Source organism: Vitis riparia, chromosome 14 (genome assembly GCF_004353265.1).
Source record: "Vitis riparia cultivar Riparia Gloire de Montpellier isolate 1030 chromosome 14, EGFV_Vit.rip_1.0, whole genome shotgun sequence".
In the NCBI taxonomy this organism is placed as follows: domain Eukaryota; kingdom Viridiplantae; phylum Streptophyta; class Magnoliopsida; order Vitales; family Vitaceae; genus Vitis; species Vitis riparia.
The window spans coordinates 25,819,016-25,838,486 of NC_048444.1; the positions used below are offsets into that span (position 1 = coordinate 25,819,016).

At 34.9% G+C, this 19,471-nt stretch overlaps 1 protein-coding gene across 2 annotated transcripts in view; it reads left to right on the top strand.

The window, feature by feature from the left end:
• Positions 1–324: 324 nt before the first annotated feature.
• LOC117931212 overlaps positions 325–19,471 on the top strand; it is a 35,916-nt gene continuing 16,769 nt past the window's right edge. For both annotated transcript variants that reach the window (XM_034852132.1, XM_034852133.1), the window contains exons 1-6: positions 325–3,433; positions 6,973–7,677; positions 8,688–9,296; positions 9,595–10,170; positions 16,051–16,716; positions 18,112–18,717. In XM_034852132.1, the coding sequence (XP_034708023.1) occupies positions 665–3,433; positions 6,973–7,677; positions 8,688–9,296; positions 9,595–10,170; positions 16,051–16,716; positions 18,112–18,717 (5,931 nt within the window). In that variant the 5' untranslated portion in view covers positions 325–664. The remainder of the gene's footprint in view (positions 3,434–6,972; positions 7,678–8,687; positions 9,297–9,594; positions 10,171–16,050; positions 16,717–18,111; positions 18,718–19,471) is intronic.

Genomic DNA, 19,471 nt, shown 5'->3' on the forward strand with positions numbered 1-19,471 from the left:
AACACCCCAAGTTAAAAAGTAGTCTGCTCCTTTCCATACCTAATTGCAATACCACTCTCTTCTTTTTTTGATGTCATTGTTGCTGTTGCTTAATCCTTTTGTCTTGCCCCTTCTCTTCGAGTCACTGCCTCTTTCCCATTTTATCATCCATTCCTAACTTGGCTCTCATTCACCTCTGATTCCTTCACCGTCTCTCTGTTTGGAATCCAAACTCTGCTCCTTTCATTTCCTTGTTTATTTTAATTTGCTCCACCCTCTTCTTAATTTCCTCTTATTTTCACAGTTCCCATCTGTTTTCAACATAACCAAATCCCTCCACCCCCCCCACCAAAAAAAAAAAAAAATAGCTTGGTAATCTACTCTTCACATTCGGCCTCACATCAGGATCTGCTTGCAAAACACCGACTTTGTTCTCGTTTTGTCACATTGAATCAAAATCTCTTCACTCATATTCGCTACTGATTCTGCTTTTCATTTTGTTGGTGACCGTCTCTCTGCTTGGAACAAATACTCTGCTCCTTCCATTTCTTCCACTCTCTTATTTTAGTTTCCTTTTGCTCCCGCTTTCATTTGTTTCTGTTTTTTTCATCATTTCCCTTCTGTTTTCCCAACAAAACCGCACACACACCAAAAAAAAAAAATAAAGAAATCCAACTGAGACAAAATGACACGGATCATTATTGCCGTTGCTACAAAAGTTTCAGAGTACTTGGTTGCTCCAATTCGCCAGCTTAGTTATCTGTTTTGCTACCGCGGCCACATGGATGATCTCAACAAGAAGGTTCAGGAGTTGGGGCTTGCAAAGGATGACCTTCAGATTACTGTTGATGAAGCTATTAGAAGAGGGGATGAAATCAGACCTATTGTTAAAGACTGGCTGACTCGGGCAGATGGGATTACAGGGCAGGCAGAGGAATTAATGAACGATGAAAATAAGAGCTGTCTCAATGGCTGGTGTCCTAATCTCAAGTCACGGTACCTGCTAAGCAGGGTAGCAGACAAGAAGGCGCAGGTTATTGTTAAAGTCCAAGAAGACCGCAATTTCCCCGATGGCGTATCATATCGTGTCCCTCCACGGAATGTAACCTTTGAAGATTATGAAGCTTTTAAGGCAAGAGCCTCGACTGTGAGCAAAGTTATGGAAGCATTAAGAGATGATGAGATCAACAAGATTGGGGTGTGGGGCATGGGCGGTGTGGGCAAAACCACGCTGGTCAAACAAGTGTTCCAACTAGCTGAAGATGAGAAGCTGTTCACCACACGAGTCTACATAGATGTATCCTGGACTCGATATTCGGAAAAACTTCAAGAAGGAATTGCTGAAATTCAACAAAGAATTGCAGACATGTTAGGCTTGGAATTTAAGGGGAAGGATGAATCCACAAGAGCAGTTGAACTGAAGCAGAGACTGCAGAAAGAAAAGATCCTTATCATCTTAGATGGCATTTGGAAGGAAGTTAGTTTGGAGGAAGTTGGAATTCCTTCTAAAGATGACCAGAAAGGATGCAAAATAGTGTTAGCTTCTAGAAATGAAGACCTATTACGCAAAGACATGGGCGCAAAAGAATGTTTTCCAGTTCAACATCTAACAACAGAAGAAGCTTGGCATTTATTTAAGAAGACAGCAGGTGATTCCGTGAAGGGGGATGAACTGCGACCCATAGCAATTGAGGTAGTTAACGAATGTGAGGGTCTACCAATTGCAATTGTAACAATTGCAAATGCATTAAGAGGTGAAAGCGTGGCTGTATGGGAGAATGCCTTGGAAGAACTGAGGAGTTCTGCGCCAACAAACATCGGCGGAGTGGATCACAAGGTCTACGGATGTCTGAAGTTGAGCTACAACCATTTGAAAGGTGATGAAGTCAAGTCATTGTTCTTACTTTGTGGTTGTTTGAGCAATGGCGATATTTCAATGCATCAATTGTTACAGTATGCTATGGGTTTGGATTTGTTTGACCGCCTCAAGTCATTGGAGAAAGCAAGAAATAAACTAGTTACATTGGTGAGAACCCTCAAAGCCTTAAGCTTGTTGCTTGACGTTGAAGATGGAAAGAGTCAGGAGTCGTCAGGGTTGTTTAACGAGTTTGTCAGCATGCATGATGTTGTTCGTGATTTTGCCAGAACAATTGCAAGGAAAGATCCTCATCGATTTGTGGTGGAAGAAGCTCTTGGATTCGAAGAATATTGGGAAAGGAAGGATGAGTTCACATATTGCACTCGTATATTGATAGGCAGAGATATCCACAGGCTTCCAGGAGCATTGGCATGTCCCAAACTTGAATTCCTTTTATTGGATGGTAATAATTCGTCCTTGAAAATTCCAGACTCCTTTTTTGTAGTGACCAAAGAACTCAAAGTCTTGAGCTTGTCTGAAATGTGTCTTGCACCATTGCCTTCATCACTTCATTTCCTTCCAAATCTTCGAACATTGTGTTTAGACCAATGCCAGCTTGGAGATCTCGCAATAATTGGAGAACTCAAGCAATTGCAGGTTCTTAGTTTTGTGGGTTCCAATATTAAACAGTTGCCGAAAGAAATGATGCAATTGAGTGATCTAAGGTGGTTAGATCTGCGGAATTGCTCTTACCTCAAAGCAATTCCACAGAATGTCATATCAAGTCTATCTCGATTGGAGTGTATGTGTATGGAAAATAGCTTTACTCAATGGGAGGTTGAAGGAGTTAACAATGGAGAAAGCAATGCTTGCCTTTCTGAGCTCAAACGCTTGTCTTGGTTGTGGGCTTTAGACATAAAAATACCTAATCTGAATTTGCTTCCACCAGATATGCTCTTTGACAACTTGACCAGATATAGAATATTAGTAGGTGATCACTGGATGTGGCATCATACTTATAAAGCCTCAAGAACGTTGAAGCTCAGTGAGGTTAAAAGCCTTCATCTGGTGAAATGGTTTTCCAAACTGCTAAAGAGAACTGAAGATCTAGAATTGAGGGGATTGGGTGATACTAAACATGTGTCTAACGAGTTAGACTCGGAGGGCTTTCTTGAGCTGAAGCATCTCCAGATCCATGATAGTCCCGGGATTCAATACATCATTAATTCAATGGATCAGTGGGTCTCATCGCGTAGTGCCTTTCCTATCTTGGAGGGGCTGCATCTTCGGGACCTCATTAACTTGGATGCTGTATGCCATGGCCCAATTCCAGTGGGGTGTTTTGGTAACTTAAGAATTCTACACGTGGGCAGATGTAAGAATTTGCAGTATCTATTAGTTCTTCCCACAGGAGAAAGAAGGGAACTAGTGTTTCCTCAACTGATATCCTTGAGCCTGGAAGATCTACCAAAGCTCAGTAACTTCTACTCCACAGGAACCACTGCTACCCAGGAGTCATTGACAAGCAATGAAGGACCACAAGGAATCTATTCAGAGAGTATGCTTTATGCTCACACGTTATTTTTCGATCAGAAGGTATGTTAAAGACTTGATATCCAGTTTCTTCCATTTTAATTTATTTAAACTACTTTGATATCCAGTTTCTTCCATCTATGAGTGGATCACACCATGAATCCCACTTCATATTTATTAATTCATTTCTCATTTACCCAACCCTAACCCCAACCTACATATATATATATAGGTTGTCTGTAATGATGCTTCTCCTTTCTTTAATTAACGTTATTGTTACTTTAGTTTTGATAAGATACAAAACATAAAAGTTAGAAAAATATAATAGTTACATTTTGTTGAATAAATAAGAGAAAATCAATCTAAGGAAAGGAAGTAATTAGATAAAATCATCATGTAATACAAATCAGGAATAAGATATACGGTTCATAATTACTTGGGGTAAGACTCAATACCATCAACCCAATTGCTTGTATCTTTAACAGTGATACTAGTCCATGCTTAACAATTTAAAGTCAACAACAAAATCATATTATTAATTCATTTTATAGTATGAGTTAAAAGAAATTATATTAGACAATGTATAATTGAAAAAAAAAAAAAATGTAAAGCATTACAAAAGGAGAACCCTAGAGATCTCAAAAAATTAGGAACCATGGAGTTTCCAATCAATACCATCTCGTTGAAATAATTAATTTAAATTAATATATACTTTTCAAATTTAAAACATAAACCATGAAATTAAATGAAAGCCATAATTTTAAGGGAGAATTATCTTTTGGGGGTAGATGGCCCCCAAATTAACAAAAGGTCCATATAACTCTTCAAATTGAGTTGAAGGATATGAAATAGTAATGGATAAATATACCTTTAAGAACACATATAAAATATTTTATAAAATTAAGTTAAATAATTTTTTTCAATAATTTTTTTTTCAAAAATACTAAATTAAATAAAAGTAGTTTTCAAAAATATTAAATTCAATAATTTTTTTTTCAAAAATATTAAATTAAAATTTTTTTCAAAAATATTAAATTAAATTAAAGTATTTAAAAAATATTAAATTAAATATTTTTTTAAATATTAAATTACATAAAAGTATTTTAAAAAAATATTAAATTAAATAAAAGTATTTTTCAAAAATATTAATTTTTTTTGCAAAATCAACAAAGGGCATTTTTGGAAATACTGAAGGATGATATCCTTCAACTCAATTTTCATACTTTCATTGGGTCTTGGGCTCAATTTGAAGAGTTACATGGACCTTTTGTTAATTTGGGGGCCCATTTACCCCCAAAACATAATTCTCCCTAATTTTAAATCCATAGGGATCTTTTAAATTTTGACTTAATACACAAGCATGTTGCTTGTAATTTCTATAAAAGCAAAGGAGAGGGATTATATAACTTGTTATGCAAACATCATCTCCTTTAAAAATCAATTTGCTACCACTAGTGGGATGTAAGGCTGAGGGGACATGCCACCCCTCAATTTACCCAAAAAAAAAAAAATTGAAAAATGAAAAAATCCCTTACATCTAAAGAATTGTTAAGAAAATAAAAACTAAATGAAAATTTTGCGCTCTTTAAAAAATACAAATTTAATTTAAAATTTTTAAAAGATAAAAAATAATGAAAATTAAATATTATTACCAAAAAAATAATACTCACCATTAAGTACTATAAAAATACTAAAATTTAATTAAAATTATAAAAACAAGTAGAATCTTATTTAATATTCACACTTATTTTTTTGAGTTTATTCAATCTTTTTCCTTTTTATACTAACTTTTGATGATCATCTTATTTAGTTGTTCAAATTAAGTGAGTTTATGTTTTGTTTGAGTCATAAAACTATTATTGTTTGATAGGATATTCTGGATTATAGATAACATCTATCAAGTTACTATTAACTACTTATATTTTTACATGAAGTAAGAGTAACATGTGGTTCCATCAAAGTTTAAACATAAGGCACTAATGTTTGAGGGATGATTTATTATGTGAAAGATAAGTTTCAATAAAAGACTTTACTTTCAATTGTCTTATATTTAGTTATTTGAAAAAGAAAAAAAAAATTAAGGTACTAATTTAGTTTCTATTGAAATCTCAATCTCCACCGTTGAAAGCGCGCAAAAAAAATATAAGTTGTTGATAAAGGTACAAAGAATGAATGTAAGATATAAATGAATGAGATGAAGGTACAAAAGAACGAAACCTCAATGCACATGATGCAACTTGATTGGTCCTATTTTGTTGGTAGGTACCTCTTTGATATTATAGCTCTGAAAAATCTCAATATATATATATATACAAATAACTTTTTTTTCCTAAAAAATTATTAAAATTAATATTGAAAATTTCTAATGTTTTTTGTACTATTTTTAATTCTTTTCAATCTGCTTTAAATGTTATGGATAATTTTTTAATAAATTTTTTTTAAAATTTCAATGTTTTTATTATTTTGGTAGTTTAATTTGATGACACATTTTCATAATTAATATTTAAAATGATTTAATTTTTAATAACAATGAATACCTTTAATACATTACAATTTATAGATGATGACTATATATTATTTTTCTCATTGTCCTTCCCAACAATTGTGTCTGGCTCCTCCATTGGTTTCTACTTGCTTTAATTTTCTTATGGTTGATTGACTAATTGCTAAGAAGATGAAGCATTAATGAATGCAAATGTCTATTTGTACTTGAAAACTTTGGTATGGAAATGTCTATTTATACTTGAATGAGATCACCCAATGGATGAAGGGAGCTTGTGGCTCAAAGTGTAAATATAAGAAATGAAGAAACATGAGATGTTTTGAGAACTCAATAGTTTTATTTATTTTCTATCCACAGTAATATTTTCTCTTAGGGTTCATTAAAATCCGTCACTTTTCAATAAAGCATATCTATTTATACTTGAAGGCCTTGGTATTTAATTATATATGGAGAGTTCTTTAATTTTGAAACATTTCAAAAAGCTTTTTTAAAATAGAAGGTAGAGTGAGAAACGAATTTGGAAAACAAAATGATGAAGGGAGGGGATGGTATGGATGAATTCTCCTATTTTGTGAATTTTTTCAATCTAATTTTCTGCTATGTTCAGTTTTGATTCATATGTTAGTCATTCCAAAAGCTTTACCAATTCATAGATCTACACTTACCTCGAATTTGATGGCTTTGAAGTGACTAGAAGTCAAGTTTGATAAAGTCCAAAGTCAACTTGAGCATGTAATTAGGAAGAAATGGAACAAATTTGTCAACTAAACCTAATACATTAATAGAAACTCTAATTATTATGACCAAACATATATGAACGAGCAAGATTTATCAAATTTGAAAGAAGAGATAAAGAATAGAGGGGTTTCAAATTTTGATCCTTTCACTTGAATAATTTGAAAATCTGAATTTGGCAATTCTGTAATCTCCATTTGATTTTGGATATATGAAGTATTTGTGAATGGAAATGTTTTCTTTTTCTTGCTTTTTTATTCTAGTTTTCTTCTTTGTCATAGTTGCCTTACATGTTATATCCTATTATGTCTAGTTATTCAGAGCATATAGTTATATTACTAATGCGACAGAATCATGTCTGCAGATTGCATTTCCTAGATTGGAGGACTTGGATCTCTCCAACCTGGATAATGTGGAAAAGATATGGCACAATCCTGAGTTTATTGCAGATTCCTTTGGAAATCTAAAAAGATTGTCTGTACGGTCTTGTCAAAAACTGCAGAACGTTATTCCTTCCAATGTGCTGAAGAGGCTACCGAGTCTACAAATTCTGAAGATAGTGGACTGTAATTCACTGGAAGAGGTTTTTGATCTGGAATCCATAGGTAGTGAGGAAAATCATGATATTCCTACCCTTCAGTTGCGAGAATTGTGTTTAGATAATCTTGAGACGCTGAAGTGTGTATGGAATGAGGCTCCTCAAGGACTTCTCACCTATCAAAACTTAAAGTCTGTACGAGTTTCTCATTGTCCAAGTCTTAAAATTCCTTTTCCAGGTTATGTGGTGAGAAGCCTTCTGCAAGTTAAAGAAGTAGATATGAATTCTAGTAGGGTGAAGGAAATTGTTGCACACGAAGATATGGCAAAAGTAGTGTCCATGTTCTTATTCCCTGAAGTGACCTCTTTGACAAATTCCTGTCTAAAAGAACTAAAATGTTTCTATCTGGGACTGCATAATTTGGAGTGGCCAATGTTGGAGAGACTGGAGGTGGAAAGTTATGAAAGTCTGGAGATGTTGGCTTCCGAACTTGATAAACCAGTTGAACAACCCATCTTCCTTTGTGATAAGGTCAGAGCCCAAATTCTTTGATTTGTCTCAAGTTTCATATCCTGGAAGTTTTCTAATTGAAACTTTGTGTTAAAGTAATGCCACTTTAGCCATTCCATACATGATTCTTATCTATGATATTATTTGAATGCCATAATTTATGATTTGAAGGAGTCAAACAATACATTGATTTTATCATTTTGAGTAGTCAAGTTTTGTTGATTTACAACAAATGTTTTGAATAGCTATATATATATTTTTTATAATGTTTAAAAGAAAAGAAGTGCATGCTTTGCATGGTTAATTAGTCAATTTATTATAAATCTGGTGTGCCAATAAGTGAAATTTATGATAGTTTTGTTAATAATATAACATGAATAAAGTCGACCATGGTTGTCAAGTTAAGAAAAGCTTATTTATATATCACATTTTTTTATTTGAAAAATATTAAAAAGAACAAGTCCAATTCAAAATCACATTTTTTTTTTGCAGAAAAAGAATAAAAAAAACAATTCCAATAAGGACTTGTGAAAATTTTCTAGTTCCAAGTTTGATAGTTGCATAGTTTCTTTAGAATTTATGTTAAAGTCGTCTTTAATAATTTAAAGACTGTAATCTATTATCTTATGAATCTATTTGAATGGTGAAAGGCCTTCCAAAGTGTAGCTCAAGTGAGTGCATCCTCTAGTAATGAACTAAAGGTCCTTCCTTGAAGGCTTCCTAGAATTTAAATGGTATAGGATAGAAGAAGGATGAGCCCATAATACACAAAGTTTGCTTCAATGAAATCAAAATAAATGTCTTGCTACTTAGATAGATTTCTTATTGTAATAAAAAATTGGATTGTTAAAACATTAGTACATAGAATTTTTAATAGAGAACTTTTTACTAGGGAGAATTACTTGATTGTAATTAAATCAGGATTTTTTTCCTCTTTTTCCCCGTAATAAATATTTGGCAGGGAATGTATTTTTTTGGGAATTGGACCACCACTTTTGCAATTGATGTAATGATCTATTGCGTATTTGCAGGTTGCGTTCCCTGAATTGGTGTACTTGAATCTCTCTCTCAAGTTGAAGGAAATACAGGATCTTCAACCTTTATTTGGGGCCTTCTCTAATCTAAGGAACCTAATAATTGAGAACTGCCCATTTCTTTCCAATGTTTTGTCATCCAATTTTGTGCAAAGCTTAAGCAATTTAAAAGAGCTTACTGTGAAAAATTGTGACCTACTTGAAGAAGTATTTGGTCTTAATGGACTTGATGATGCTGACAATGAACATGTTGAGATACTCTCAAAGCTAGAAGAACTGAGCTTAATCGATCTACCTATGTTGAGATATATATGCAACAACAGCCCTCGACAATTTTCGTGCTTCAAGAACTTGAAATTGGTGCGGGTGAAGCAGTGTGACAGCTTGATGTATCTTTTTTCAGCTTCCATGGCATTGGGTGTTGTCAAACTCAAACACTTGCACATAGAAAATTGCTCTATGATAGAAGAAATTGTCATTGCAGAAAACGGAGCTATAGACAAGATCACTTTTCCTCAGATAACCCAAATTTCACTTCTATCTTTGCCCAACCTCACAAGTTTCTATCGAAGAACACAGAATCTTGGGGTGCTCTTCAATGAAGAGGTTAGCATGTCTCTTAGTTATTAATCTTCCACATCTTCTGCTTTTTGGTGGTTTTTTTTTTTTTTTTTTCTTTCTATTTAACACTATATTTGTAATCAATTATTTTTTTTCAGGAAAATTATTTAATTAATTGCTAAGAAGATGAAGCATTAATGAATGCAAATGTTTTCTTTTATTTATTTATTTCCTCTAGCTTTGTGTTCTTTTCATGTTTACCTTCTATGTCCTATTTCCTATCATGTTGTGATATTAACAAATTTATAGGTATTTTATTAACATGATGGGATGGACTCTGCAGGTTGCATTCCCTAAATTGGAGTTCTTGTATGTCACCGGCCTGGATAATGTGAAAAAAATATGGCACAACCAACTCTTTGCAAATTCCTTCAGCGAACTGAAGGAAATGAAGGTAGAAAATTGTAATGAACTGCAGAATATTTTGGCATCCAAGAATTGGTTGCCAAGTCTAGAGTCTCTTACAATACACAGCTGTGATGAATTAAAAGTGGTTTTTGATTTGGAAGTGATAAATGTTCCGGAAGATGTAACAGACAGTCAGCCGAGTCCATTGGGTTTAGATGATTCACAGAACATGGAGCATATGTGCAACAAGGTCCTTGGAAAAAAATTGTGCTTACAAAACCTGAAATTTCTCAAGGTGCATAACTGTGGCAGCTTGAAAATGCTTTTCTCGCTTTACACAGAACCTGAAGGAGCTGAAGAGATTATTGATAAGATCGAGTTTCCTGAATTAACGTCTCTTTCACTTGAATCTTTGCCCAGCCTAGCAAGTTTCTATCCAGGAAGCCATACTCTCAGAAGGCTTGGTCTGGGAGACCATGATATCCTTACTCCAGTGCTCTTCAGTGAAAAGGTCAGTTGTCTCTTAGATTTCCTTTTCTTCTCATCTTATAACAATTTTCCCTTCAGCACTTGATTTAGAACAAAGTTTTGAAAGAAAAGAATTTCATGAATGGATGGATAAAGGAAACTACATTTCAGTATTTCATTTCCTTATCTTGTTTCACAGTGGGAAGAACCTAAAATATGACACAACTTTTCATCAAAACTTGTTTCTCAAGCAGTGATAAAACTAATGCCTGGACTCTAGCCCAAGCTGGCTTGATGTATCATTGGCCAGTTATCTAACAACTTAGGCAGCCGAGTCAAATTGGAATCAAAGCCTTGTTTTCCAAATGATCATGAGATATCATTTTTTTTTTTTTTTGATAGGCAAATAAGAGAATGTATTAGAAAAGCCTAGTAAAGGTGAAAAGAGTACACACAAAGTATACAAGCAACGCCCAAGGAGCTAGGCCAAAAAGAAAAACCTTTCTTCTATCTAGACAAAAGTCATTCTATAAAGTCAAACAAGGACAAAGAATAAATCTCTAAATATACCCTACCCCAATTCACAAAAGTGTACAAAAAAGAGAGTTTTAGAACTTGGTCGGTACGTTCATTGTCATTGAACACTCTTTCATTTCTTTTCTTCCATAATGTCCACATTAAACAAAGGGGAGCAGCCCTCCAAGCTTTTTCCTTTCTCTTACTCACAGAAGCACCATGCCAAGCTATCAAATTCCTTTTGATTGAGGAGTGCAGGACCCCACTACACATCAAAAAGGGAGAAAAGCAAGCTCCATAACATTGTAGCCTTCTTACAGAAAAGGAGCAAGTGATCACTAGTTTCCTCTTCCATTTTACACAAGTGACATCTATTTGGTAGAATCCAGCCTCTTCTTTTAAGCTAATCAGTGGTCAAAATTCTGTTCCAAGATGCTTCCCAAGCAAAAAAACTGACTCTCATGGGAGCCTAAGATCTCTAAATAATGCTCCAAGGAAAAGGTTCACTAGAGGTAAGTGTGAGGGATCGGTAGAGAGATCTAACAGAGAATGAGCCATTCTTACTAATCTTCCAACTTAAAACATCCTCCACATCACTATGCAAAACCAAAGGGTGTATTTTTCGGAGCGAGCCCTCCACCTCTTCCATTTCCCAATCATTAAAGTGTCTTGAGAACAAAGGATTCCAGCTTCCCACCTCTCCTTCCTCCTCCCAAGCATTGCATACCCATTGATCCTTATTGACCGCCAATCTAAATAAGTTAGGAAAGGCATCCTTCAAAGCTTGGTCCTCACACCACAGATCCTTCCAAAATTTGACCTTCTTCCCATTTCCCACTATAAAGCGGGATCTAGAGCAAATGATTTCCCAATCTTTTTTAATGGCTTTCCACAATCCCACACCATAGGCTCCCCTCACTTCTTTTAAACACCAACCTCCTTCCTCCCCATATTTGTCTATAATTACTTGTTTCCACAAAGAATTCCTTTCTATAGCAAATTTCAGTTCCATTTCCCAAGCAGAGCTTTATTTAGGGCCACAAGACTGCGAATACCCAAGTCTCCTTGTCTCATATCAGTACAAACCGCACTCCAATTCACCAAGTGCGGATTTTTCTCTAAAGCGCCACCGCCCCACAGGAAGTCTCTTTGGATCTTTTCAAGTCTTGCACACACCTTCCGCAGAATAACAAAGAGAGACATTAGGTAAATAGGGAGGCTTGAAAGGGTGCTTTTTATCAAGGTGAGTCTTCCCCCTTTGGAAAGATATTGTCTCTTCCACAAGGACAAGCGCTTTCTGAATCTCTCCTCCACTACATCCCACATCCTTGAAGATTTGAAGGGAGCACCCAAGGGAAGACCCAAATAAGAGGAGGGAAGTTTCCCAATTCTACACCCCAAAACCGAGACGATATTCTCCAAATAGTCAACCCTTCCTACAGGGATAACCTCACTTTTATCCTTGTTCACTTTTAACCCTGAGATTGCCTCGAACCATAAAAACACCCAACTCAAGTAACGCAGCTAACCACTGTTGGCCTTGCAGAATAAAAGGGTATCGTCAGCAAACAGGAGGTGGAGCAAATCCCTTTCTATTCCATTAATGTTTCCCACCTTAAACCCCTCAATGAAGCCCCCACTTCTGGCTCTGAAGAGCAATTGGCTGAGAACTTCCATGACTAATAAGAAGAGATAAGAGGATAAATGATCCCCTTGTCTCAAGCCCCTAGTGCTGCGAAAAAAGTCTGAAACGGTTCCATTAATTAAAATTGAGAAGTTGGCTGTGGAAATGCACCAACTAATCCAATTTATCCACTTCTGCCCAAACCCCATCTTGGACATAACTGAAATAAGACAATCCCAATTGACATGATCAAACGTCTTCTCAATGTCTAATTTCAGAAGGAGTCCAGGGATGTTAACCTTTAGCCTGGAATCTACTGCCTCGTTTGTAATGAGAGCGGCATCCAGAATCTGCCTATTCTGAATGAATGCATGCTGGTACTCTGAAACCACCTTCCCAACAGCTTGTTTCAGCCTATTAGCCAAGACTTTGGCGAGTAATTTGTAAAGGCTCCCAACCAAGCTTATTGGTCTGAAGTCTTTCAGCTCTTCCGCACCCCCATTTTTTGGAATTAAGACGAGAAAAGTGGAATTTAAGCTCCTCTAGAAAGTGCCAAGGCGGAAAAACTCACCAAAAAAAGCCAAAATCTCAACTTTGGTAAAATCCCAAGAGAATTGCCAGAAAGCCATGGTGAATCCATCCGGACTTGGCGCTTTATCTCCAGAGAGGCTGCAAAGGGCTTCGAAAACTTCTTTTTCTGAAAAAAGGCTCCTCTAAGCTTCTGTCCCTTTCTAACCCCAAAACAGGAAACTATAAATTCCCCATTCTCGGTCTCCAGTCCTCAGTTTCTGCTAACAAAGTCCTATAATCCTTACACACCTCATCCTTGATATCTTCTGCACAAGTAAGGGAGTCTCCATTAATGTTCACCTTGGATAAGAAGTTCTTTCTCGCCCTGGCATTGGCCATCTTATGAAAGAATTTGGTGTTCTTATCCCCCTCCTTTAGCCATGTCTCCCTAAATTTTTGCCTTTAGAAGTTTCTTCCATTAAAACACACTTCTTGTACTCCTCCAAATCCCCCAAACGAGCCTCTACTTCCTCAGAGGATAGGGGATTAAGACTCTCCTTTGAATCCCAGAACTGAATTCGAGAAAGAGCCTCATATTTTTTAGCAAAAACATTACCAAAAACTTCTTTGTTCCATCTTCTTAGGTCCCTTTTAAGGGCTTTCAGTTTTTCAACAAGACAATGGCTGGTAGATCCTGCAACCGAGTAACCTATCCACCACGCGCGAACCAACTCTTTGAACCCATTCGACAGAAGCCACATTATTCTCCTAATGATTGGCAGCTTAACATTGTTGGCTACTTGGCCTGATGCACATATGGTATCGAATTAATTATTAGACTTTAACTCATGTTGACTGGATAAATTCTTGATCAATTACTTAACAACTTAAGATTTTAGGTTGGTAGCTTGACAGCCAAAAATATAGATAAACTTTTTTAATCAATTTTGCTTAATTTCTTTGAAAGGATGCACACTTCATAAATCAACTTGAGAATGTGCAATATGAGAAGAAAATTATATGACCAAGCTATGAAAGTGGGTATCTCAAGTATCATAATATTAGTAGCTAATGTTAGTAATAGAAAATTTTTACTTTATGGCTTCAAAAAAAGGAGTCGTACTTGTGTTCACTTGGACTATCCCATGAGTGATGACTTTGGCGGGCACCCTTCAAACAAGGAGTCAAACAAACCCCTATATCAAGATCGATGATAGGTTTTGATACCATTTATAATGATTGTACCTAACCATGTGGATATTGCTCGCTCTTTTAGGTTCAAAGGGGCCCTTATGACTTTAAAATATTTTTACAAGGTTAAGAAGAGTTCATACTTATATAGTGTCAGAAACTTTCTTCCTTATTTACACGGTTAGATATGGATCGATACAAATGGTATTGGAAGGTATCAGAGCCTATCCCTAATCCCGATGTGGGAGTTTGTTTGGCCCCCATATGGGATGTTTATCTATTTCGCCCCCATAAGGGATGTCTATCTGTTTGGCCCCATAATCCCGTGGGACATAACTAGGAAGTTATGTTTACATAGGGTGCTTAATTGTGATGTCTCACATCAGATAAGAGAGAATAATATTTACATGGTTAGGTGCAGGAAGCCCCAATTCAAATGATTATTACCCTTCTCAATATCCGTTTTAAAAAATTATCTTCTTGTTCGATCTTTTAGCCTACAGCCAATGGTTTCCTTGCTATGACCACTGTATCCAAAATTTGTTTCCTTTTGACAAATTAATGCTAGATTGGACATCACTTTCCCTACCACTTTTCTTGGTCTCTTAGCCAAGACTTTAGCTAGTAGCTTGTAAAGTCGTTGCACCAAACTGATAGAGCAAAAGTCTTTCAAATCTTCTGCTCCATTTCTTTAGGACTAGAACTATGAAAGTGGCATTTGAACTTCTTTTAAAGAAGTCTAGCTCATTGAACTTTGCAAAAAAAATAAAAATAAAAAGCCCTCACCTCATTCTTTGACAAAGTCCCCAACAAAACTTCCAAAATGCTATGGAAAAGTCATCTTGGCCAAAGGCCTTGTTTCCACTCAGGCTAGAAAGACCGCCTGAGAAAACCTCTTCCTCAAAAAACAGATTCTTAAGGAGCCTAGATTCTCCACTCCCAAAGAGGAGAAAGCCAACCCACTCATACTCATTCAGAATACCATAAAAAGCATTGACCACTCCTTCCTTTATCTCTAACTCCTTAGAAAGCTTTCTCCCATTCACTTTAATTGAGCTTACAAAAATCCTTCTCTCCAGGCATTTGCCATTTTGTGAATTTTTAGCACCTCTTTTAGTCATATTTCTCTTAGGTTATGTTTCATTCACAGAAAATATTAAGGAAAGAAAAAAAATGTCAAGGAAAATGATTTTCTCATGTTTTTATAAAAAATATAAAAGAAAATCAAATATATTAAAATTAATAAGAAACTTACGTATTTTCAAATTATTTAATATTTATATCGACGAATTAAAATAAGCAAAATGAGTTTGAAGTAACAAATAAAAATAATTTATCGACTTTTAATTTATTTTTTATTTTCCTTCACTTTTTCTTTCCTTCTACTTTTCCTTTATATTTTCTTTTCTTCGTATTTTCCCTCAAATTTTTCAGGAACCAAGTATAGCATTAATTTTTATCTCTAAGAGATCTCTTTCAACATTGGCCACTTCGTCAACTCCTTCACAGCCCCTCTCCTGGCCTCACTCTCCTCTACTGATAAAGCCCTATTCCCTTTCTTTTACATCCCACAGTCCAATCTGGTTGAGAGCTACAGCTTTATTAGTGGACACATTCCCTACCACCTCCTTTATTCCATGCTTTCAAATCTTGGTTCAAAGCCTTTAGTTTGCTATCTAGGATGTGGCTGCAAGAACATCTAAAATTATAGCTTTCCCACCATCTTCTAACCAAGTCTTTGAAACCTTTCACCTTTACCTGCATATTTACAAAACAGAAAGACATTTCTATAATAGAATAGGTTTATGTAAAGCATGAAGATCAATAATATTAGGTATTAAAATTAGTAATAGAAATTTATTAAACACAATGATTTAAAAATAATATGGTTAGGAGTAAATAAATGGTTCAAAAGATTTTATTGGGAAAATAATAATAAATGAAAAAGGGTTGTGTTTTGAAGGCATTTGGTGTAAAACAATTGAAATGGTGCAAAAAACAGTACAAGTCAACATATGAACATGGCATGTGAAGAAATGTCATGGGGATTTGTCATTGATGTGATTTATGGGGTCTCTGCAGGTATCATTTCCTAATTTGGAGATCTTGAAACTCTCTGGACTTTTCAAGTTGATGGGGATATGGGATCGCCGACTTCCGCTCGGCTCCTTTTGCAATCTACACATCCTGGAAGTGGAGAAGTGTCCATTCCTATTGCATGTTGTTCCAAAGTATTTGATTGCAAGTTTACAGAATTTAGAAAAACTAAATGTGGAAAAATGTGATCAACTACAAGAAGTGTTTGATCTTGAAGGACTTGACAATGCTGATTATGAGCATGCTGATGATGAACATGCTAGGATGCACTCAAAGTTGGAAGAACTGAAGTTAATTGATCTTCCTAAGTTGAGGTATATATGGAATAAGGACCTTCAGCAAAGTTTGTGCTTCCAGAACTTGAAATTGCTGCATGTTAAGCAGTGTGGAAGTTTGACGCATCTTTTCTCTTCTGGGATGGCTTTGGATCTTGAGCGACTGAAAGACTTATGCGTGGAGCATTGTTCTATGATAAAAGAAATCATCATGGTGGAAGACAGGGTTGCAGACAAGATTATATTTCCTCAAACAACACAGCTTTCACTTCTATCTTTGCCCAACCTAACAAGTTTTTATAGGGGAACTCGTACACATGAAAAGGTTCACATGAAAGACTGCGATATCCTTGCTTGTGTGCTATTTCATGAAAAGGTTAGTTTATCTCTGTTATTTTTTTTTTTTTTAAATATCATTTTCTTTGTCTTTTAATGCTTTATTAGGAATCAAATGCCTCAAGAGGAGTAAAAAAATAAAGAATTAATTAATAGAAAAGATTTCTTTCTTTTATTTGGAATTATGGAATTTAAATGTGATAGAATTTCTGTTGACACTATCATCCATAAGGCCATCCAAAGATTAGGTTAAAATGGTAAGTTAAGGAATCCTTTTTCGAAAATATTTGTGTACTTAGTGGAAAGCAAGTATTTTATGCATCAATTATTTTCCATGATGGGTTAACTGAGTTAGATTGGTTAACCCAAGCTCACTACAATTTATATTGTTTTTGAGTCGTGTCATCATTATATCAATTCAAAATTGTCACCCCTAAAAAATTATGATAAATTAGACATATATATTAGCTTCAAACTTGATAACATAATTTAATGATCACTCTTCTTGGTTGGAAAGGTAAGAGCCAAAATACCTTTAGATTCTTCTATGTCTCTATGTCTTGTAGCTCTCTAAGGATTGTGCTAAAGTAATGGCTATCTATGATTTATGAGCCTCATTCAAGAATTCTAGTATTAAAAAAATTAGCTTGATTTGATCATTCCATCATTTGATTTTGTTGTTTTATATTGATTGTTTTCATAGCTAGAAAACTCTTAAGTTTGTTAAGTCATAGTTCTTCTTAAAGTTAGTAGCCTTTTTATTAGTGGTACTTCTATTGAAAACCCTTCTTTGAAGAACCAATTAGTGATTAGATACAAACTACAAATCAAAAAAATGTTTTTCATCACTTTTTCTAGTAATGTGTTGTGTTAACAAAAAATGTGTTTTTTAAAAAGTACCTATCAAGTTGTAGTTCAAGAATAACTTCAAATGATTTTTTAAATTTTGTCAAAAACAATTTTTGTTGAAGATAACGCTTCCAAGTATTAGGAAAATATGCTTCTAGCCATCATCAAATCTCTCCCGAATAGGCTTTGAGTTTAGGGAGTTGATGTGGTTTCGGTGAATGATTTTATGGTCTCATTCTTAATTAAATGTTTGTAATAACATGCGAGTATGGGAAGGAAATTATGAGCTAATAGAATAAGCTTATGTAAATCATAATGTGCAATAATATAAGGCCCTAAAGTTAATAATAGAAAATTATTAAACTCTATGACTTAAAAATAATATGCTTTGGAGTTAATAAATGATTTAAAAGATTTTATTGAGAAAATAATAATAAATAAATAAAAAAAAGGGTTACGAAGGCACTTGATGTAAACAATTGAAATGGTGCAAATAAAAGGACAAGTCAACACATGAACATTCACATGTGAAGATATGCCTTTTGTCTACTAGTTTGCAATTACTTCAATTTATGGATCTCTGCAGGTATCATTTCCTAACTTGGAAATCTTGAAACTCTCTGAGCTTTCCAAGTTGACGGAGATATGGGATCACGGACTTCCACTCAGCTCCTTTTGCAATCTACACATCCTGGAAGTGAAGAAGTGTCCGTTCCTATTTAATGTTGTTCCAAACAATTTGATTGCAAGTTTACAGAATTTAAAAAAACTAAATGTGGAAAAATGTGATCAACTAAAGGAAGTGTTTGATCTTGAAGGACTTGATCATGCTAATGCTAGGCTGCACTCAAAGTTAGAAGAACTGAAGTTAATTGATCTTCCTCAGTTGGGGCAGATATGCAATAAGGACCTTCAGCAAATTTCGTTCTTCCAAAACTTGAGAGTCCTACAGCTGAAGCAGTGCGACAGCATGATGTATCTTTTTTCAGCTTCCATGGCGTTTGGTCTTGTGCAACTTAACAACTTATGGGTGGAGCAATGTTCTCAGATAAAAGAAATCATCAAGGTGGAAGATGGGGTTGCAGACAAGATTATATTTCCTCAAACAACCCAGCTATCACTTCTATCTTTGCCCAAGCTAACAAGTTTCTATCAAAGAACTCAGACTCCTGGAATGCTTTTCAATGAAGAGGTTAGAATGTCCTGTTATTCTTTCACATCTTATACGTTTATCTTTTTAACACTTACTAGGAATCAAATTTCTTTAAGAAAAAAAATTTAATTAATAGAAGTTTTCTATCTCTTATTTGGAATTAGAGGACTTTAAATATGACCCCATTTTCAATCAGACATTTTCTATTCATTGATTCTTTGAAAATTAGGTTGGAGTAGAAAAGAAAGAATTATTTGCATTCCTCTCTCAAATTATTTGCAATTTATGGTGTTTCTAATTAAATAATAACATACTAACTTTTTCTAAACAAAAAATCTTTCTTTCAGCTTCAATTTCTGATGGCAATACCATATGATGAGGAACCTCTTGTCACGACTACTTTTATATTTAAAACACTATTTTATGGATCTCGATTTACCATAATGTGAAGTTTCCCTCCATGGATGTGCGTGGGTGGGAAAGTAAAAGACTACACAAAACATGATACCCATATTATTTCTTAAAGATCCCAACTTAATGGCTAATGTTTAAGTGGGGTTGCACTATCAAGTCTAGTTCAAGTCCCTGCCTTGTCAAATGCACCTATTTTCATCCTCTTATTGCATTATTTGAATAAAAAGCACAGAAGTAGTCACACCGGTCTTGGTTTTCCCTTCTTCCTAACTTATTCTTGCTGCTTTTCCTCATGCTCTATTAATTAATTGTCATCTTATAACAATTTTCAATGCTCTTCAATGACAACCTTTGCCCAATGCTCTTCAATGAAAAGGTC